The sequence below is a fragment of the Lampris incognitus genome, chromosome 11 (assembly GCF_029633865.1).
Source record: "Lampris incognitus isolate fLamInc1 chromosome 11, fLamInc1.hap2, whole genome shotgun sequence".
Taxonomy (NCBI): domain Eukaryota; kingdom Metazoa; phylum Chordata; class Actinopteri; order Lampriformes; family Lampridae; genus Lampris; species Lampris incognitus.
Window position 1 is genome coordinate 12,384,284 of NC_079221.1, and position 21,640 is coordinate 12,405,923.

Below are 21,640 nucleotides of genomic sequence, written 5' to 3' on the forward strand. Positions count from 1 at the left end.
ACACCAAAGCACATCATCCCACCTATAGATGTCAACACAAAGCAACATCACATCACAACCACGACAGAAGAAGGCACAGAAGAATTTAAAACGAGACCAAATAAACAGCGCAGCACTCGGAGATGCCAAAGAGATGGACTGTGTTGACTGGCGAGGTTAATGGAACCGCCAGGGGAAAAAAAACACAAGGCTCGACCTCTCCATCAACCTGTATCAGAGCAGTTGACCTGGCAGAACCTGACGCAGCGAGCAAGGAATAAACACGCACGCACACACACACACACACACACACACACACACCGCCCCAAGCATCCAACCACCCACAACTACAACCCAATGTGATGGATGGAGGCTGGAGAACTGTGTGTCTATGTGGTGGGCTCGTCCCAAGTAATATGAGAGAAAAAGAGAGAGAGAGAGAGAGAGAGAGAGAGAGAGAGAGAGAGAGAGAGAGAGAGAGAGAGAGAGAGAGAGAGAGAGAGAGAGAGCGAGCACATGTTAACCTTGGTCCTGGCTCTTTAGCGCTCTGTGTGAGAGGGTTTCGCCTTCAGCTTTGAATATTTCAGCTTTAGCTTGGCTGGATGGAAAGTGCTGAGCTGTAAGGAGGGATGGAGTCCAGGCCACAGCATTCAACTTCCCCTCGCAATTAACACACCAGCGGGACGCCACTGCACTCCTCATGAATGCTGTGGAACTGCGCACTTTTGTGCATGTGTGTGTGTGTGTGTGCACACACATAATAACCTATTCTTTCATTTCCTTTTTCCTCATCATTTGACTTTAACCTTCAATAATTTACAGGAAAATGAGTTCAGATATTAAATGAACCCCCTTCCCCCCCTCTACACGCACGCACGCACACACGCACACGCATGCAATTCATCTTCATCTTTCTTGACGACTTACCAGTGACGGTGAGTTCTGTGGTCCGCCTGACCAGGAAGCCTCCAAACTGGATCTCGCAGGTGTAATTCCCGATGTCGTCCTCCTTCACCTCGCGGATGGACAGAGTGTCTCGTCTCTGGATGATGCTGGCACGCCACTGCTTTGGACGGCATTCCTGTGCGTTGGAAGAGGGCAGAGAGGTCAGGACTTCTACGAACTAGCTCCAAACCCTTACGCCCAACACCTAGAGCCAATAAGGTCTGGATGTTATGACTTAAAAGAATCAAATGTGAAATGACAGCTAGCACACTCCGTAAGCCAGATGGCAAATGGGTGCACTATACCGCACATGGCCAAGATCGCAATATTCTGCGCAAGTGTGGCATCAATCACTGCTGTGAAACTAAAGACCTTCACGACACTTCATCATGACTTACAACCAACCTTCAACAGCCCTGAACTGGGCACACAAGGGAGAAAATGTCATTCACAGTTTAGAAAGTACTGGAAGGGGATGTGAGGTATGGTGTGGCGCCCGACATATTTTAGAAAAAAAAACCCTTATGACCAGATGATAGGGTTTGGTAAACAACATTTTATCCTATTTATCCAATAAAGATTTATTGCGCTGAAGTGAATATTCTCTATTCAATATTCTAGCAATGGCACAGAGGAGACCGAATGTTATTTACAGTGGTCTCTGCTGACAAAACAAGAGTCCATGTGTGTGTGACTCTGGTACTTGCTCTTCTCTCCAGGTAGGCGCTTTGCTCTGGCAGGGGTGGCCCTGGCTCAGTGGACTCTATTCCACTGCCGCTCTCGGCAACCTCAGAATTCAATCAGCGCTGCTCCACAGCAGTCCAAATAACTCTGGGTTCCAGCGCTCCCAGTCATTACTCGGACCTTAATTGAATTCTGGGAAAACCTGGAGGTCGAGCCCGGCCAGCTAATCTACTGCTGATCTGCCTGTGATTAGTTTGGCTGGAGCCCTTGTCCGGGATGTGCTCCGTGGTCTGCAGGCCATGCCTGACCCGAGAAGACAGGGAAGCAGGAGAGAGAAGAGGAGGAGGAGGAGGTGGGTGTTGAATAAAGATGTGGCACAGAGAGCATTTGAAGGACATGGACTCACACCGTAGGACAGAGAATGACACTGCACAATTTGCCCCTCATATAATCCCCATATAATGTCGTCTCCTGGTTTTTGTGTTTATTATGAAAGCTATCTCTGTGTCTGCCCTCCGTTCATCCTCCCTCACACTACCTGGGTGACGACGTCGGCACTGGTTGTGGAGCCCTGCAGGTGGAAGTGGTGTAATCCTCCCTGCACCACCTCCAAGTCACGTACAGAATCTGCCTAAATGATGGCGAATCCACACCAAATGAGGCTTTTACACATAAACAGCTGAGAGATTTGATGAAAACAGGGCCGCGAACCGCCCAACATCGTGTCTGGCTCACGTAAACACAGAGACAGACAGCCTCCTCTTCACCCTCCACTGGAGACACAACAAATATCAGCATTGAAAAGACACACACACACACACACACACACACACACACACACACACACACACACCTATATACGGGAAGGTGTCCCACCTTGTACCATACAATGTCAGGCTCCTTGCCCGGCTCCACGTAGTCGTCTATGTCGGGACAGAGGATGTCTTTGCTTTTGCTGAGCTCCGCCTTCTCGGCTCGCCTCATGTTGGAGTTGTAACACAGGTCCGTGTCGTTCTCCGCCACCGTCAGAGACATGGACACCTTCATACAGTAGGTGGAGTTCCTGCAGGCACACAAACATTGACACAAGTCAGATAACGTTCATCTTTAACTGTTGGGAAACAGCAAAGACGAGAGTGGACGTGATAACAGTTTTGTTCCAGCTGAGTCACAGACATGACAGGAAAACAAATATACTCATTCAAGTTGTTTACAGTTCAGACATAGTCTCTCTCTCTCTCTCTGTCTCTCTCTCAGCTCGATTCAAAAAGACAATCCCACACACAGAAATATTTACACGCCCACTTAAACATTCATAATAATATCACACACAGAAAAAATTATACACACAATCTTATGTTTAATCCCTTTTATTCTTCATATTTTTATCTTCATCATCTTCTAAACCTTCTTCCTCCACACATGCACGCACACACACACCCCTCCGCCTCCCCTGCACCCCCTCCACCGCTGTTTGTGCATGCGTGTCGCCATAACAACGTGCTCAGCAGCTTCAGCAAGTCAATGATTCACGCTCACCACCATCACTGGATTTATGGAGGAGGCCGGCCTGTCCTGAGCATGCTAATCAGAGATGAGACAAACAGAGCGGACGTAGAGAGAGGATGCAGACAAAAACCCCTTAGTCATCACTCTGTATAGCCATGACCCCCCCCCCCCACGTCCCCCTGCTGCATGCTGGCTGGCAGAGGTGAAGGATGTCTCTCTGTGTGCCGCTCATATCATGATGGCCATGATAATCATTATTAACACCAACCCCAATCACTGAAACCATCAGCACACAGCTGGTATTACTGCTGCCTGAGTGACCTGTCATTCTGTCTGTCTGTCTGCATGTCTGTCTGTGTGTCATTCTATCTGTCTGTCTACATGTCTGTCTGTCTGTGTATCATTCTATCTGTCTGCATGTCTGTCCGCCGGTCCGCCTGTCTGTCTGACCATCTGTCTCTGTCTGTTCATCTTTCCATCTGTGTGTCATTCTATCTGTCTGTCTGTCCGTCTGCATGTCTCTCTGTCTGTCTGTCCATCCGTCTGTCTGTCTGTTTGTTTGTCCGTCTTTCCAGCTGTCTCTTTCTCCATCTGTCCATCCATCCGTCTGTATGTCCGTACATCTGCCTGCCCGTCTCTCCGTCCATCCAACCGTCTGTCTGTCCGTCCGTCTGCCTGCCTGCCTGCCTGTCCGTCTGTCCTGGCTCAGACTGTCAGTGATGTCATTGGCTGACCTGTGTGTACTGCCGTATGGACTTTCATTTCATTTCATTGCTTTACATTTACTGCTGCCCAGATGCTCCCATTCACAGTAAATGACATGGTTTCATATGATCTACTCAGGTTATGAAAGCAATAAGAGAGTCACCTCTCTCCTATAAACACCTCTGACCCCCCCAGGGAAGTATAATTCACTCACTTTCACACACACACACACACACACACACACACACACACACACACACACACACACACACACACACACACACACACACACACACACACAGCGCTTTCTGTGTTCTGTGGACTTGATCGGAGAACAGCGAGAACAGGATTCAGAGGAGCACAAAGGAACTAAGAATTCCTTTATCTTTATTATTATTATCATTATTATTGTTATCATCATTCTTATTATACTGTTTTAAAGACTAACAGAAGAACCGCAGGAAGAACTGTGAAATACTGCCACTGTCTTTCGTCCTCATAATGCTGAACTATATTTCTATTAACTCAACTCTACCTATCTAAATACATGGCTGCTGGCTAGCAGTGTTTATATCGGTATGCAAACGATGACATACAACCACAAGTAAAACACAATCTGACAAACAAGCGCAAATGCGCGCGCGCGCACGCACGCACGCACGCACGCACGCACGCACGCACGCACGCACGCACGCACGCACGCACGCACGCACACACACACACACACACACACACACTCTAAGACCCATGGTGGTAATGTTGACATGATGGGGGAGATTATCAGAGCTGACCTCTGTCAGACACCTGAGCCCGTCGAAGTCCCCGGGGAGCCAATGGGAAGGCAGGAGGTCGCTCAATGCCTAGAATATTCACAGGGACCCCCTCCTCCCTTATGGCATGATGGGAAGGTGGCAGCGGTGGCTAATTGATGGACAGCTGGGGGTTGACACGCTGTCCTGTGGCGTCCATCACACAGTTGGAGAGTGGCTGAGTCTATTCGGACAGTATTGGCCTGCGAGTCACGTCAGCTCTGATTCTCTGCACATAATTACGCCACACGGTGGATAATGTAATCATGGGAAGGAAACACATGCGCTCCGAGCCACTCAGCAACACAGTCATTACCAGGAGTGTATAAATTCATTCATCAGCTTTAGCACGGAGGCGAAGGTGGAGGCGTGTGCACATGAGAGCAAGCAAGGAACAGCACACGGACTTAGAAACGAGTCAAGACCTTATATGCACTGAGATGATAAAGAGAGGGAAAAAGAAAGGAAAGAGAAAAGGAGTGTGTGTGAGAGAGAGAATGAGTGAGAGAATGAGAGTGAGAATGAGAGTGAGCGAGAGACAGAGTGAGAATGAGAGAGAGAGAATGAGCGACGTCCGCAGCTTGCTAATAGCTAGCAGCGCCATTGATTTTAATGAGAGGCTAGCTGTTGTTTTGTGTAGCCAACAGCCAAAACTTTAACCAGTGTAACAAGACAGAGGGAACAGAAAAACAACAAAACAAATGCACGTTATAGTAACATTTTAACTGTCCTCTTATATCTTGACATGTTCATTATAAAAACCCTTTAATATTCAGATAAGGAAATATTGGGGGCTGAAGTCTTGAATCGGTGTTCACCACCCCCATTTTACCAGTCAACATTCAGAACACAATGGTGCCTCAATATGATGGTTGTTTACTGGGGCAGCTAGATGAGACTAATTAACAGCCAGACAAACATTTACCAGCATCAGACTCTCCCCTCATAACCCACCCCTCTAGTCTTTCTTCTCCTCCTCCTCCTCCTCAGTGGGTTCGGGATGCCAGGTTAGGCACTCCTCACAGAAGGAGATGACGACCTGCGGACACTTCACATTGGCCTCCTTGGCCAGTACAAGGTCAGCTTCGTCCGAGTTGTTCCACTTCATGAGGAACATCAGCTCTCTGCTGCAGGCTGCCCTCCAATGATCCTCTCAGGCTGCAGACCACAACTAAACCCCCGTGCCTTCTCCCCCTCCTCCTTCTTCCTCTTGCTCCCTTTCTCCTCCGACTCCATGGAGGTGTCACTGGGGGATTTCATCTTGCCCTCCTTTTTCCTTCTCCTCCTTGACTTTTTGCTTTTGCATGAACTCTCCAACCAGGTTGGGACAGGCTAGATTATGCTCCGGCTCCCATGTGTTGAACTCATCTGAGAAGCCTTTCCATTTTAACAGGAACTCCACTCTGCCTTTTACCACGCGTCGATCCAGAACCTTCTCCACCACATACTCCTCCTCCTTCACACCCTTCTTCACTGATGCAGCTGCCAGCTTGACCTCTGGTATTGGCACCTCTTAGGTAGTCCAATGAGTCTTATTTCCAAGTTACCAAAAGAGAAAGAGAAAACGGCGACTCAAACTGCTTCTTCTTCTTCTTAGAGAGAATGAGAGTGAGTGAGAGAATGAGAGAGAGAGAGAATGAGAGAGCGCACACAGATTCCTATGTAAATGAAGTCATCTTCACGAGACCCCGCGATTAGACTTAAATATCCAGACAGAGAAGGACAAAGATAACAAGACACGCTAACATCCATGAATGCATGCAAACACACACACACACACACACTCTAACACACTTCAGTGAGTCTGGGTTCCTCCGTATCTCCTCTGCAGAAAAACATCTGGACAGTCTCGAAGCGAAGCTAACATCAAAGCCTACAGTCCTGTAGATATAAAGGCAAACAAATGTCCCTTTCTGATGCTGGCACATTTAAGACAACAGCTAATCCACAAATATCCAAATCACGAATGCTTTCGTTGTTGCTCCTCTTATTGTTTACTGTTGGGTAAGACGTTCCTGGTGAAAATGACACAACATATAAACTTTTACATTTTCATAATGCAGCCAAATGCAGATGAAGAAGGAAGGTGGCCACGAACATGAAGAAGTAAAGTTGTTTTGTCCAACAGTCAGACATGACACAACAAGCTGGTAGAAGACCTATACCAACAGATAGTACAACATCCATAAGTAAAACTCGGGTTCAGCCAGGTTTTTGTGTCTCGTGCAGATGAAGGTCCTGACACAACAGCCCTCAACTCTGTTCCATCTGGACTGGTCCAACTGCAGTTGACCATCGACGTCCTTCAGGATCACAGCTTTGAGACACAGACTTCGACCTAAACTCATACTGTCAAATACAGCACCATATGTCTGTAAACTGTCATTTTCACTACCCATGTAATAATATATAATCTAAAAAATAAATAAATGGTCAATATAACAGTTCACTATGAGAGTGGTAGTGACTGCAGAGTGAACCATGCTAATTTGAACCCTATAGGAAAGTACGCTGAAACTAGCAAAAAGTTTTTTGGACTTCAAAATATTGAAACAGCAATTCTCAAATCATATTTCCCTGTATACTGTGCATAATCAGTATGCACAGAAAGGCCCGGGACAACCCAGGTAACAGGCAATAGCATTTTAACTGCATGTATCAGTAATATGATTTCAACAATTACGCACCAGTAACAGAACACTATTGCTGAATCTTTAGGCCGGTTCAGACGTCTGCAAACTGAATGAATGAGGTCTACACTGTTGTGTACCACCAAAACAGCACTGACCCACTGAGGCATGGACTCCACAAGACCTCTGACGGTGTCCTGTGGTATCTGGAACCAAAACATAAGCAGCAGATCCTTCAAGTCCTGTAAGTTCCAAGGTGGAGCCGCCGTGGATAGCACTTGTCAGACCAGCACATCCCACAGGCGCTCAATCGGATTGAGATCTGGAGAATTTGGAGGCCACGGAAACACATTGAACTCTTTGTCATGTTCCTCAAACCATTCCTGGACACTGTGTGCAGTGTGGCAGGGCGCATTATCCTGCTGAAAGAGGCCACTGCCATCAGGGAATACCATTGCCATGAAGGGGTGTACCTGGTCTAAAATGATGTTTAGGTAGGTGGCATGTGCCAGATTGATGTCCACATGAATGGCCAGATCCAAGGTTTCCCAGCAGAACATTGTCTGGAGCATCACACTGTCCCCACCAGCTTGTCGTCTTCCTACAGTGCATCCTGGTGCCATCTCTTCTCCAGGTAAATGGCACACACGTACAGAGCCATCCATGTGATCTAGCAGAAAACGGGACTCATCGGGCCAGGCGACCTTCTTCCATTGCTCCAAGGTCCAGTTCTGACGCTCACATGCCCATTGTAGGTGCTTTCGACAAAGGACAGGGGTCATCATGGACACTGACCGGTCTGCAGCTACGCAGCCCCATACGCACCAGAGTGCAATGCACTTTGTGTTGAGACACACACGGACCACTGTCAGTAGGTACTCACCTTGCTGACCAGGAGCACCCCACAAGCCTTGCCGTTTCAGAGACACTCGGACCAAATTGTCTGGCCATAACAATTTGGCCTTTGTCAAAGTCACTCAGGTCTTTACTCCTTCCCGTTTCTCCTGCCTGTGACACATTGAATATGAGAACTGATTTGTTTGCTTACCATCTAATCTACCCAGACCCTGACATGTGACCTTGTTCGGAGATGATCAACATTATTCGGTTCACCTGTGAATGGTCATAATGTTTTGGCTCATCAGCATCTACTGCTCATAATGTGTGCAGTGCGGATAGCAGGGGAAAGACAATGGAGAACATTTCTCTCTCGCGCGCTCTCTCTCGCCCTTTTTTCTCCTGTGGGGCATTTTAGGGAAAAGCGTTTGGGTCATATGTGGTAAAAATGTCCGACTCCAAAGCTTACCCTGTCACAAAAAGACAATTGATTTCGGCTCAGAGGCAAATCTCTCACAGTGCTCTGATTAGGCTATCTGAGAAGTTTGAAATCCCCCGGCTAAACCCAAACATGGCAGGAAACACGGACCCAAAGGCATTTTCTGCAACTGTCGAGTGCTGGAGAATAACCACCCAACTTGATTGGGAACAAAGCCCCATTAAGAGAGAGACTTTATTCGTCTTTCAGCTGCACACTAGTACACATACACACACACACACACACATGCAGGGAGGGAGTGGTGGATGAAGAAATGTTCCTTATGCACTTTTCCTATCCTGCTGTCCTTCCTCCAGGGACAGCCAGGAGCGGGGGGGGGGGCTTTCCTTTGGCACCTGGGGACCATTTCCATGTGGACATCCATGTCATGGTCAGGGACAGGACAAGATAGCGTTCTGCACGTTTTTTTTTTACTGGGGCTCTTGTTATTGTTGGAGGAAACTCGTGAGGACGAGGAGAACATGCAAACTCCACACAGAAAGGCCCCTAGTCGAGAGATAACCCACCTGAGCACAGGGAGAACATGCAGAATACACACAGACAGCCAATGCACACCGACAGGGCTGGGGAGAACACACAACTCCACCAGTGCCAACGCCGTCCCAGGTGGGAATTGAACCCGGGACCTTCTTGTTGTGAGTTAGCAGTGAAAGCACCGTGCCACCCAAAGGTTGTTTCTGCCCGGTTTCGAACCGGGGACCTTTTGCGTGTTAGGCGAATGTGATAACCGCTACACTATAGAAATCAGGTTAGCATCATTAACATCATTTGCCAATAACAAACGACAGCTGGGGCTTCCATTTATGTTAAGAAGTGTGAGTGTTTAAGCGTCAGATTGGTTCCTTTTACATGCAGTAATGAAACACTGTGCGGGCTGGAGCATCGTCACATATAAACACTCTTGAAGTCACGCTCAATGTGTTTTTCAAGCCTGTCTGGTTCTTTAAGAGGCCTTTAACTGAGTTTATTAAAAACTGTGTGAAATGAAGAGCTGCAATGAGCCATTTACTGAGGGATGTTCTCCAATGTAAAGGTTAATAAGTTACTGCCACATAATTATGCATCTTGTATTAGGCAGAGTCTCTGTGACGCCCTGCTGCAATGTGTGTGTGTGTGTGTGTGTGTGTGTGTGTGTGTGTGTGCACGAGATGGTGTTTTTGTTTAATTATCTCTATTTGTCCATACATCTTCCCAGGACACTTCTCAATGGTGTGTGACACACCGGCCCCCTGCCTCTTTCTCATACGCATACGCACGCATGCACACACACACACACACGCGCACGCACGCACGCGCACACACACACGCACGCACGCACGCACGCACATACACACACCAAAATGATTCTTACACAAGAGTCCATCTTTTTTTTTTACCCTAGTTCACCACTCAGTTCTTATTCATGCTCTTTATCACCAGCCCCACATGCCAACAATCTCACTCTCTCTCTCTCTGTACTGATTACTGATGTGGACTGGTTACTGGGGGAACCTGTGATTGGTGTCTCCAGAATGGACATACAGGACAGTGGAACACCAGGCCTCCATCACACACTCTGCTCGGCTGGTGCTACAACTCTCAGACGGATAGTGGATGTAGCTGGACCTGGATTTATGAATACTGAAGCTGTGACTGCACTGACTGGATTGAAATCTGTTTGCCACGTGAAATATATTGTAAATGGCTGGACTGCAAAACTAACACAAGCAGATTAAACTGTTAAGAATGCTTCAGGAAAGAGAGGAGTTTTCCAGATGAAGAGGACCCGTTTCCAGATTTTGAATTGCCACCAAATTTAAACTGTTGTTCTGGTTTACTGTTGGATGTCAAACAGAGAAAAGACTTAGGTCTGCATTACCGTGAAGGGAAACGTAATCTACAGATGTTGTGTAAAAGTTTTGAATAAAAATAAGTTGACCCTGCGATGGCCTGGCGGCCTGTCCAGGGTGTCTCCCTGCCTGCCCACCCAATGACTGCTGGGAAGGTTCAGCATCCCCACGACCCTGAAAGCAGGATAAGCGGTTTGGATAACGGATGGATGGATACCAAAAAAAATTAATGCAACAAAGTGGCAACTTTTAAACTTCCTTGCTGGCGAAGCTAAACTGTCAATATATATCACCAAAAAGAACATGATAGAAGGGAAACTGTGTGACAAGATAGCCCCTGTGTTCACCTCTCGTAAAAGCCAGTTTTACTTGATTTTAAATTTCATAAATAAATGAAAGGCATGGTTGTGTTTGTACATCAGTGGTGTTATAATGATGTCGTTTGTTTGGTGATGGATGATGAATTAACGTTTAGTAATGTTTTTAGATAAGGTTATTTCTGTCTTGTTAGTCTGTTTCTATGATTCTTTGTTTCAAAGCTGCTGTGAAGTTGTGACATTGTATTAAAGTTGTTGTTTTAAAAAGTAAAAAAAAAGTATCTCTCACTCTCTCACACACACACACACATACACACACCTTAGGACACAGGAGTAGAGTCCCACATCTTGGAGGTCGGCGGGTCTGAACCAGATGGCGTCCTCCTCTTTGCTCATGTGCACGCCGTCAAAGGATATGGGCTCCTCGAAGTCACCGTGTCCCAGTCCAGAGCTGCGGTACCACATGAGGCTGAGGCCCACGCTCTGTGCCTGGCTGTAGTTGGCCCGGATGTAGCCATAGAACAGAGCACACTTGAGCCGCACTGGTTCACCCTGCAGCACGCGGTACTTCAAATAGTCCACCGACCAATCCGTACAGCCGTCCACTATGGGGAGAGAGCGAGAGAGCAAGAGAGAAAGAGAGAGACAGAGAGAGAGAGAGAGAGAGAGAGAGAGAGAGAGAGAGAGAGAGAGAGAGAGAGAGAGAGAGAGAGAGAGAGAGAGAGAGAGAGAGACTGATTTAATAACAGGGTTGCAGTGGGCATTATTTCTGTAATTAAAGGTGCTGTGTGTGAGTCCACTGGATCCTGACCTCTGTCTTCTGTGAATAACAACAACAAATCAACACCAGACAAACCAATTAAAATAGAGAGGCAGCGTCAGGGTCAGATAGGGATAAACAGCACGTCTCCCAACAAATGCCAAAGTCACATTATGATTCAGGAGCGCAGGAACACTACACATCACAACACAAAAGGAAAGATCGCTTTTGTATAAAGTACACATGAACGCCCGATGTGGTAACAACACATTAATTACATCATTTATTATCTGAATCACACAACACTCTGTAATTGTATCTAAGCTTCAAATAATGACTCACTGGAACAGATCAGAAGGACGATTAGGAGCTTTTAAACCATAACTGATCTCTGCTTTGTTTTAGTAGTGATGAGATATGAAGCAACAACTCTTCCCCAACCTGGAGGGAGCAATCCACCATTTTCTGGTAGAGAACCATCCGGGTTCCGGGTTGGGGATGAGTTGTTGCCTCAAGTGAAGGAGTTCAAGTATCTCGGGGTCTTGTTCATGAGTGAGGGTAGGATGGAGCGGGAGATTGACAGGCGGATTGGTGCCGCATCAGCAGTAATGCGGACATTGTACCGGACCGTTGTAGTGAAGAGGGAGCTGAGCCGGAAGGCAAAGCTTTCAATTTACTAGTCAATCTTCGTTACAACCATCACCTATGGTCATGAGCGAAAGGGTAGTGACCGAAAGGGTGAGATCGCGGATACAAGCGGCGGAATGAGTTTCCTTCGTAGGGTGTCTGGGCTCAGCCTTAGAGATAGGGGGAGGAACTCGGACAGTTGACAGTGGTTTGGGCATCTGATTAGGATGCCTCCTGGGCGCCTTCCTTTGGAGGTTTTCCAGGCACGTCCAACTGGGAGGAGACCCCGGGGGTAGACCCAGAACTTGCTGGAGGGACTACATGCCCAATCTGGCTTGGGAATGCCTTGGGATCCCCCAGAAGGAGCCGGAGGGTGTTGTTGGGGAGAGGGACATCTGGATTACCCTACTTAGCTTGCTGCCACTGTGACCTGACCCCAGAGAAGCGGCTGATGATGAGATGAGATGAGATGAGATGAGATGAGATGAGATGGGAGACGAAGCAGTACACAGCACCTCAACTATATGACCACCGCATGATGACATGTGTGTGCGTGCTATTTTTCACTTTCTGATCGTGGTTCAAGGTTTCATATCTCCCCTAAAATATCTCATATAGTGTGTGTCAGGCTCCTGCAGTAGCGGGTTTCACCAGTTCATTGACTGGGGAGATGCCGATGTAGCAGCCGTAAGATGGTTGCTCACAGACTGAAGAACAGCAGTCACACCATGAATCAGGATCTGCACATTTATTCTACAAGAAGTAGCATGGGGCACAGTCAATCCACACACAGTGGCAGACTGTCTCTCATTCCCCATTGCAAGAGCTGCTCAACTGTTTTTGGTTAAAAATATACATATAACAAAATGCAACTATAAATAAATATTTGCTCTTACAGTGATTACATGTGTACTTGAAATCAGTAAAGTAAAGGCAAAAACGACAATAATAAGTAAGGCTACTCATTCAATGCAGTCCTTCCATAAAAGTACACAAAAATATCAGCTGTGAAATGAAGGGCTGACCCCGTTAGGGGTCGCCACAGCGGATTATCAGTTTCCATTTCTTCCTGTCCTCTGCATCTTACACAAAAATATAACAAATAACAGTTTAACACCATAACCCACCTACAAGAAGTAGCATGGGACACAGTCAATTCACACAGTGGCAGGCTGTCTCTCCCCTGCAGCGAGTCGGGAAATATGCAAATAGTGTAAACTCTCCGACAGACTTAACAGGATTTAATGACCGTTTTTACTGACCAAAACCAATGGCAAAACTCAGAAACGTGTCAGCCATTTCTACTGTTACACTTCCACACAGTTTAAGCCAGAAAAAAAGACACTTTTAAACGCGCGAGCTTAACCAATGGACAGAGAGTGTTACAGCCACGTCACTCCTGCATCTCTTGTGCGTCACTAATTGAAGTCCACCTTGCTACAACAGGTAAACCGGAACTACATATTCGTTCATTAGACATGAGGTTGGTGACATACAGACTAAAACAGAAACTATTACGTACAGGTTTTGAGAATGTTCACCAAGAGGAAAAATAAATATAAGATACAGATGACACGAACAACATACTGACTCAGCTACACCGACATGTCTGGCTCCAGGTGTTCTGCTTGTTCATTGGCTAGCGGGTCAACAGTTGAAACTGCTAGCATAGAAAAAGGAAAAATAATGACTCAGTTAAACACATTTCACACAAATTTCGTTTAATGACCCCCCCCCCCCCCCCCCCACCAAAAAAAAAATCTATGACGACGAGGCAAAACGACCAACGCTTGAAGCCTCGGACTCAAGAGACAAAATGGAAAAAACCGGCGGCACATTTCCTGACTAGACTGAGGTCGCCTACCTCTCCAGATACACTGAATACGAACCCAAACGAGAAAACCTTCCTTTCCGAATGCAGTCGCGGGCTAAAACGGGGGCACTTTCTAACAAGGGCGATCAAAAAGGGATTAAATGCATCTCATATCTACTGGAATATTTTTTTCCCCAGATGCAGTTGAGAGTCTAATTCGATTGCTATTACAACGTGCTTAAGAAAGAATAAACGTTCAATAGAAAGTGCCGTGGCTGAGGGGACATCAAGACTAAAATCCAGCGCCGACCCGGCCCCGGGCGGCTGCTGCAGCCTATTCACACGCTAATGAGCTGATATCTCCCCGCTCCCAACCTGTGGCCAACTCTGTCTTTGACTAATTAGCTACCACTTGTTTGTGTGTGTGTGTGTGTGTGTGTGTGTGTGTGTGTGTGTGTGAGAGAGAGAGAGAGAGAGAGAGAGAGAGAGAGAGAGAGAGAGAGAGAGAGAGAGAGAGAGAGAGAGAGAGAGAGAGAGAGAGAGAGAGAGAGAGAGAGAGAGAGAGAGAGAGAGAGAGAGAGAGAGAGAGAGAGAGAGAGAGAGAGAGAGAGAGGAGAGAGAGATTATTCTGGTTGGCGGGTGTGCGTGTTTGCTGTATGCATGGAGCATCATATGTGACCGTGTGTAACAGAGAGAGAGAGAGGGAGAGAGAGAGAGAGGGAGGTCGTGATGGAGAATGTGATAAAGTAATAGGAATCCTGCTGTGCGCCAGTCTGTGTGTGATACAGAGCCTCACTGGGACAACTATGCTTGTAATTAATACTCTTAATTACCAGAGATGGATTGTCTTTCTGTGTGTGTGTGTGTGTGTGTGTGTGTGTGTGTTTGCGTGGGTGTGCATGCATGCTCCACGTGTGTGAGCGCATGTGCGCTGTCATTCCCAATACGAGTGGGTGTCTGCCTAATTATTTCTGTTAATTACCCAGTAGGCTAGGCCACACGTGTGTATGCATTCATGTGTGTGTGGGAGATGGAGACAAGGATGGGAGGAGGAGGAGGAGAGAAGACAGAGAGAGAACGTGTGGGATCCTGTCTAATTATCGCCCCTAATTATCAGTGCAGGCTTCCTTCTGTTGACAACTAGAAACAAACCAGAATATCAGTACGCTTATACCATGCACACACGTGCTCATAGTCACTGCTGACAAACTAAGCCTCGATTATGCAACTGCGCCACGTCTCACTGATAAACACTATTGACATTTTTAGTACACAAGATAAGTCTGATTGCTTTTGCAAATAGAGTGATATTCTGATATTATCTGAATACCATCCGGATTTTAAAAAAAGAAGTTTCCTCTCCGTTTCCTCCTGCGTAAGAATAATAAGAAAAAAAAACATGAGCTCGCGTTTCATTTCATGCATCTGTCTTATTTAATAATCCCTTTAACTAGATAGGCCTTCAAAAGGAAGGCATTTAGATATCCATCGGTGAGACGCTCTGAACCAGAGACAACTGTTGTGCGTTTTGACTGTTAATGTGTTTGTGTATTGAAGGCAGCAGGTGAGCCCACCCTTCCCCCTCTGTGTGATATCTGCTCATCTGCAGGACAGCAGAGGCCTCGTTCAGCTTTGTTCCTTCTTCACCCTCCACACCTCTAATGGATGTGACCTCTCTCTGTCTCTCTCTCTCTCTCTCTCTCTCTCTCTCTCTCTTTCTCTCACTAACACAAATGCGCAATCCTCCTGGACATGCTCCACCTCCACACAGCAACCAGGAATCAGGAATCAGGGACATTTATTTGTCATTTCATCCCATGCACCTGAGCACATGAAACGAAATGAAATAGTTTCCCCCCAGCCCAAAGCAGTGCAACACCAAGTCAAAAACGCATATCCACACTATAAGAAACACATATGTACAAACTACCAAAAAAACTACACAAACACATATATCCAACAAACACACACACACACACACACACACACACATATATATATGGTGTATGTATCACTGTCCAAGAGAGCGAATGCCAGGATGACTGTCGGAACTGCGGGTCTGCATGGGCTAGCAGCTAGCTTAGCCTGACCCGCTTCTGTGTCCCGTCAGACCGCCCTCAGTGTTTCCTCCTCGGGCACAGCTCCACGCAGGGTCGTTGGTCCCTGGCCCACCGGACGCAGCAGACCAGGCTCCCCCGGCCAATCCAGCACCCAGCCCTCCCAGCCAGACAACTTCGACACACCTCCCCGCACTCCACATGACGACACCAATAACACACGCTGGGTGAGGCCGCTGCCAGACCGCCCCTTGGAGCCATTTCTTCCAACCATTTCTTCTAATGGAAACGTATCCAGATTTTAGCGCAAACCGACTCTTCAGCGACCGTTGCTTTTTTTAACTCTTGCTTTTTTAACTCTGCAGAGTAGAAGTCAAACACACACACACACACACACACACACACACACACACACACACACACACACACACACACACACACACACACACACACACACACAAAGCATGGATCTCACTACTAACGGACCTCCCAAAGGGAGTCTTCTGCAGTGGCCTTTTGCCGAAAACCATATTTACGTCTGAAACTCAAAACGGCTTTATCAACTCAATTAGAGGCTGACATTTCCCACATCTCCACGTCGGGCAGGAAATCAATGCCTCCCGCCAAGGAATACTGTGGTCCACAGTACTCTCTCACTCTCTGTATATTACCCATCATGCACATAAATACAAACACAGGCAGGCAGGCACACACACACACACACAACACACACACAGATGCACACGTGGACACAACCTCCCTCGCTGCCTCTCCCTTTGCTGCTCTAGTACATCACACGTGTTTTAACAGCGATCCACTCCGCCCACTCCGCAGACAGCTCACACTGTAAATACTGTCTCCAGATGGCCGCATTCCCCACATAGCTCCACCAACAGCGGGCCCGTCTAAGACTGTACAACTCATACCACTGGCAGCTACAGCTCCTCTCTCCTCTCCAGCCTTGCTGCAGTGCTGAGGGCTGCGGGAGCGCACAGTGCACCGCCACACCTCCACCCCTCCTCGTACCCCTGCACCGCTCTGTCAAATCTCATGCCCCAACACCCGCCGCTTCACTTGACTGGTCAGTGAAATGCATAAGGGGCTGTGTGTAGTGCATAAGTATGGCGCTCACCAGCAATAGCAGAAGGATAGGTGTCAACACACACTTAGGGTGTGTGTGTGTGTGTGTGTGTGTGTGTGTGTGTGTGTTCATGTGAGTGTGTGTGCTTTTGAGTGAGGGCAACGTGCGGTCACTGGCAGAGATCTTATTACATCGTGTCTCCGGGCAGACCGGGAACCTGTCTGTCTTAGTGGGCGAACCCCTAAACCACGTCAATAAATACAGAGCCCTGAGCTGGAATACACACACACACACACACACACACACACACACACACACACACACACACACACACACACACACACACACACACACAACACACACATCACACACACACACACACACCACACACACAGCACCAGCTTAATAAAATTTCCATGATCCTTCACAGAGGTATATTGACTCTACCTTGCTCTCCTCCACTTCCTCTGTTCCATCTTGCCACGTCTATGTGCATCCTTCTCTGTCCTCCCCCTGTCTGCCATGTCTACCCTGCCTCCCCCCTAATGAAGTGTAATTATCAGATGAGAAGTGGGCGGCGGGGCCCGGGTAGACTCAGAATGGCCCATATGAGGGAAATAAGGCATGTCATAACTCTCCTCTTTCTTCCCCGCCATCCGTCCCTGAAATGAAATTCCACCCACTAAAGAGTACACCTGTCTCTTTCTATGCTTACAGGCCCTGAGTGTGTGTCTACGTGTCTGTGTGTGAGTTTTTATCATCTATTATCTCTGTCAGTTGTGCCAAATCCTCTCTATACAAACTGTATGCAATGTAAAAACAAACAATGAGTTTTCTCTGTTCTAATTAAAAGTGTTTGCATTCATTTATCTGTATTGTAGTATAAACACCCACAGCATAACAACCTTTAAAGGTACAAAATTAAATGTTGAAACTCAGTATCTTGGTTATGCAGATCTTCCCCGGCTGTCCAGTTCCAGCGGTGTGCACATGGCGGCCCGAGGCTTTTCCCAGAGAGGTGAACCAGGAGGGTTGACCCCTGGAGCTCATTGTGCAGAATGTATGCTGTATGGTTCACTGACCAGAAACCCCAGGACTGTGTTTAACACACCATTGATGGTGTATTAAAAGCATTTCTTAAAGCCACAACACTACTACTCCTACTACTACTACTACAATTACTTTCGGCAGCTCCTGTTAGGGGTTGCCACAGCGGATCATCCGTTTCCATCTCTTCCTGTCCTCTGCATCTTCCTCTGTCATGCCAGCCACCTGCATGTCCTCCCTCACCACATCCATAAACCTCCTCTTTGGCCTTCCTGTTTTCCTCTCCCCTGGCAGCTCCGTATTCAGCATCCTTCTCCCCAATATACCCAGCATCTCTCCTCCACACATGTCCAAACCATCTCAATCTTGCCTCTCCTGCTTTGTCTCCAAACCGTCCAACCTGAGCTGTCCCTCTAATATACTTGTTCCTAATCTTGTCCTTCTCCGTCACTCCCCAATGAAAATATCAGCATCTTCAACTCTGCACCTCCAGCTCCACCTCCTGTCTTTTCATCAGTGCCACTGTCTCCAAACCATATAACATAGCTGGTCTCACACAACCATCTTGTAAACCTTCCCTTTAACTCTTGCTGGTACCCTTCTGTAAGCAAATCACTCCTGACACACTTCTCCTCCCACCCCACCCTGCCTGCACTCTCTTCTTCACCTCTCTTCTGCACTCCCCCGTCACTTTGGGCAGTTGACCCCCAAGTATTTAAAACTGCATACACCTTCGTCACCCTCTACTCTGCATTCTCACCATTCCACTGTCCTCCCTCTCATTCACACATAGGTATTCCGTCTTGCTCCTACTGACTTTCTTTCCTCTTCTCTCCAGTGCATACCTCCACCTCTTCCAGGCTCTCCTCCACCTGCACCCTACTCTTGCTACAGATCACATTGTCATCCGCAAACATCAAAGTCCACAAAATGTAGTATCTGTTTAAGTGGGAGAGTACTGCTGGCGTCGTGTAGCTGCTGCTACTCCCTCTCGTAGCCCCCCCCTTCCCATCCACCCCTGTATGTTTGTGTTATGTTTATCTGTTGTCTTGTTTCAACGCCGTTTATTGTAAAGCGACTTTGAGTGTTAGAAAAGTGCTATATAAGTTTGATTTATTATTATTATTATCATCATCATAGTACACATTAAAGCCACAACCCTGAATCCTTCATTTTTTGTTGAAATGACACCTGTCTCCTATGTAGGTGGTGGTGAGGTGAGCGTTGTCTGAGCTCCAGGACTGTAGCTTTACTAGAAGTAACCTATATATTAATTCACCATTCCACCTTTTGCATAGTTGCTAATTATTACAGGGATGTGCACTTGACCTGCCCAGCGGCACTCGGCTATATGAAGCACTTGAAAGGTTAAAATAAATGCATACATTGTATGTTGCCCCAGATGTATATATTTGCTTTTTGTTCCCCAAGTCTCCAAGCGCTTGGGGTCAGGCATGTGTATGTGGCAACTTGCTATACGTTACAGCCTCTGCTCACCATCTGCCCATCCTCCTTCTCCTTCTCCTCCTCCTCCTCCTTCAATTTCGCCTGAAGCGGAGTTTCTACGCAAAAGCCAGGACTGGCAACCGTTAACCACAACTCAAGCCTGAACCATTAGAGAAGCTGAATCCCACTTCTCTCTCTAAAATCACAGCTTTGTCGTTTCCATAGCCTCTAATCTCCCGCCCCCGCCCCGGGGCCAGGGACTTGCATTGGGGGACTAGGACTTGGTAAAGCTGTCCTCAGATGTTCTCCCCCGTCAGTAAAAGTCAAAGAGCTAACCAGGATGAATCCTGAGTCGATATTTCCTCTCTCAAAGAAGGCTGAATCAGTTCATCTGGACACAACATTTATTGACAGATACGTTTCATCACCTCAACTAAGTGGTATCCCCACCCCCTTTTCAACAATACAGTACAACACAGGTCCTAATGACCGAAACCAACCACCAGTTTCATATGCAAATATGGTTGTGACCATTGATCATGTATACTATTGAGGATTAGGGATTGTTGCAATCACAGCATTGTAAAATAGCAACAGATGCACGCTTAGGCCCCCCCCCCCCAGGCTCAGGGATGGCTGTTTCTTCTTCACACAGATGGCCTCTTTGACTCTCCGTTCAAACCAGCGTTCCTCCCTATCAAGGATGTGAGAGTGGCCACTGGCCTGTAAATGGGTGTAGACTGTGGAGTCCTGGCCTGACGTACATCTGTCGCCATCTTCCAATAATGTGATTTCAACTATTCCCCAACCCTCTGTGAATAGTACACATGGCCATCGAAATGCTAGCTAATGGGCACACCCATATTTGATCATGAAACTGGTGGTTGGTTTCGGTCGTCAGGCAGTGTATTGTACTGTATTGTTTATAAGGGCGGGGATACCTGCAGTCAGTTTAGACTGAAGAGGTCACTTAGATGAGTGATGAAACATAGTATCTCTCAATAAACGTTGTATCCAGATGAACTGATTAAACCGGCTTTGATTTTCTTACTTGGATTATTGAGCATGCATGAAGACATTTCCTCTCTCATATAGAACAGGTTCCAGGTTAGCTTCAGAGGTCTCTGCACCCTTAAGTCAATCAAAAGAGGAATTTATGCAATCTTTCCTGAGCCGTCTTTGACTGGCTTTGCTCATTCTCATTCTGACCGGGGGAAGATTTGTTTTGAGGTGAACTGACTTGACCTTAAAGGGAAATTCAGTTTTTTTCCCCACAACCTGGATGTTACCCGTGATGTTTTCCATCGTGCATATCGGATATGATCTCATTTTACTCACCAGCTTCATTAGTAGATGTTGGACACAGGACCATGGCTGGACTCAGTTTTAAAGATTAGCAATGTCATCCACCATTGATCATACTGGACATCTCACATCATAACTTTTAACCTTCACGTTGGTTCAGGTTAAATTGGACTTGCTGAAAGATATCTGACCCTGTCCAGTCGTCCCGTAAGACGAGTCCAAATATGTATGATGGAGAAAAACCCAGGTTGTAAGAAAAATATATTTTTATCCTTTAAAATTACCTGAATCCACATGTCTTTTTTTGTGTCGGGTGTGAGCAGGGAAGTGGCAGATCATCTTTTTTTCCAAGTTTTTGTCCCTGAACAGTGTTTGACAGACAGTGTTTGAACGCTAAACAGAACATAAACGATAGCGGGTGTTGTGTGCTACCTGTTTGGTCCAAGCCAGCGCATCTGTTAATCTTTACAATTCAGCTCTGGCGTTGTTCCTCTCTTTGTACATCCTCTTTGTATTTTAATATCTGTCTTTTTAATCTCTGCCTGTCCTCTGCCCCTCCCTCTTTCTCTGTCTCTCAATCGCTCTCTCTTACCGACGGTTCAACATTCTTCATTTATATGCAAATGTGGCCCAATACTGATAATTTCTCTCTAAAGATGGCGGCACACTGCCTCTGCTTTCTGTCCAAAAAAAAAATACAAAGGACATCACATAGCACACTGTGTATATCTCTCTCTCTCTCTCTCTCTCTCTCTCTCTCT

General features: G+C 46.9%; 1 protein-coding gene, 1 non-coding gene and 1 pseudogene across 2 annotated transcripts in view; all 3 read right to left on the reverse strand.

The window, feature by feature from the left end:
• Positions 1-21,640, reverse strand: part of il1rapl1a (interleukin 1 receptor accessory protein-like 1a) — a 164,335-nt gene that overhangs the window by 135,563 nt on the left and 7,132 nt on the right. The window contains 3 exon segments of the mRNA XM_056289885.1: positions 907-1,060; positions 2,485-2,671; positions 11,063-11,348. Of these exon segments, the coding sequence (XP_056145860.1) occupies positions 907-1,060; positions 2,485-2,671; positions 11,063-11,348 (627 nt within the window).
• Positions 5,590-6,979, reverse strand: LOC130120539 (chromobox protein homolog 1-like; annotated as a pseudogene).
• On the reverse strand, positions 9,270-9,342 carry trnav-aac (transfer RNA valine (anticodon AAC)). Its single transcript has one exon. It is a non-coding gene; the product is annotated as a tRNA-Val (tRNA).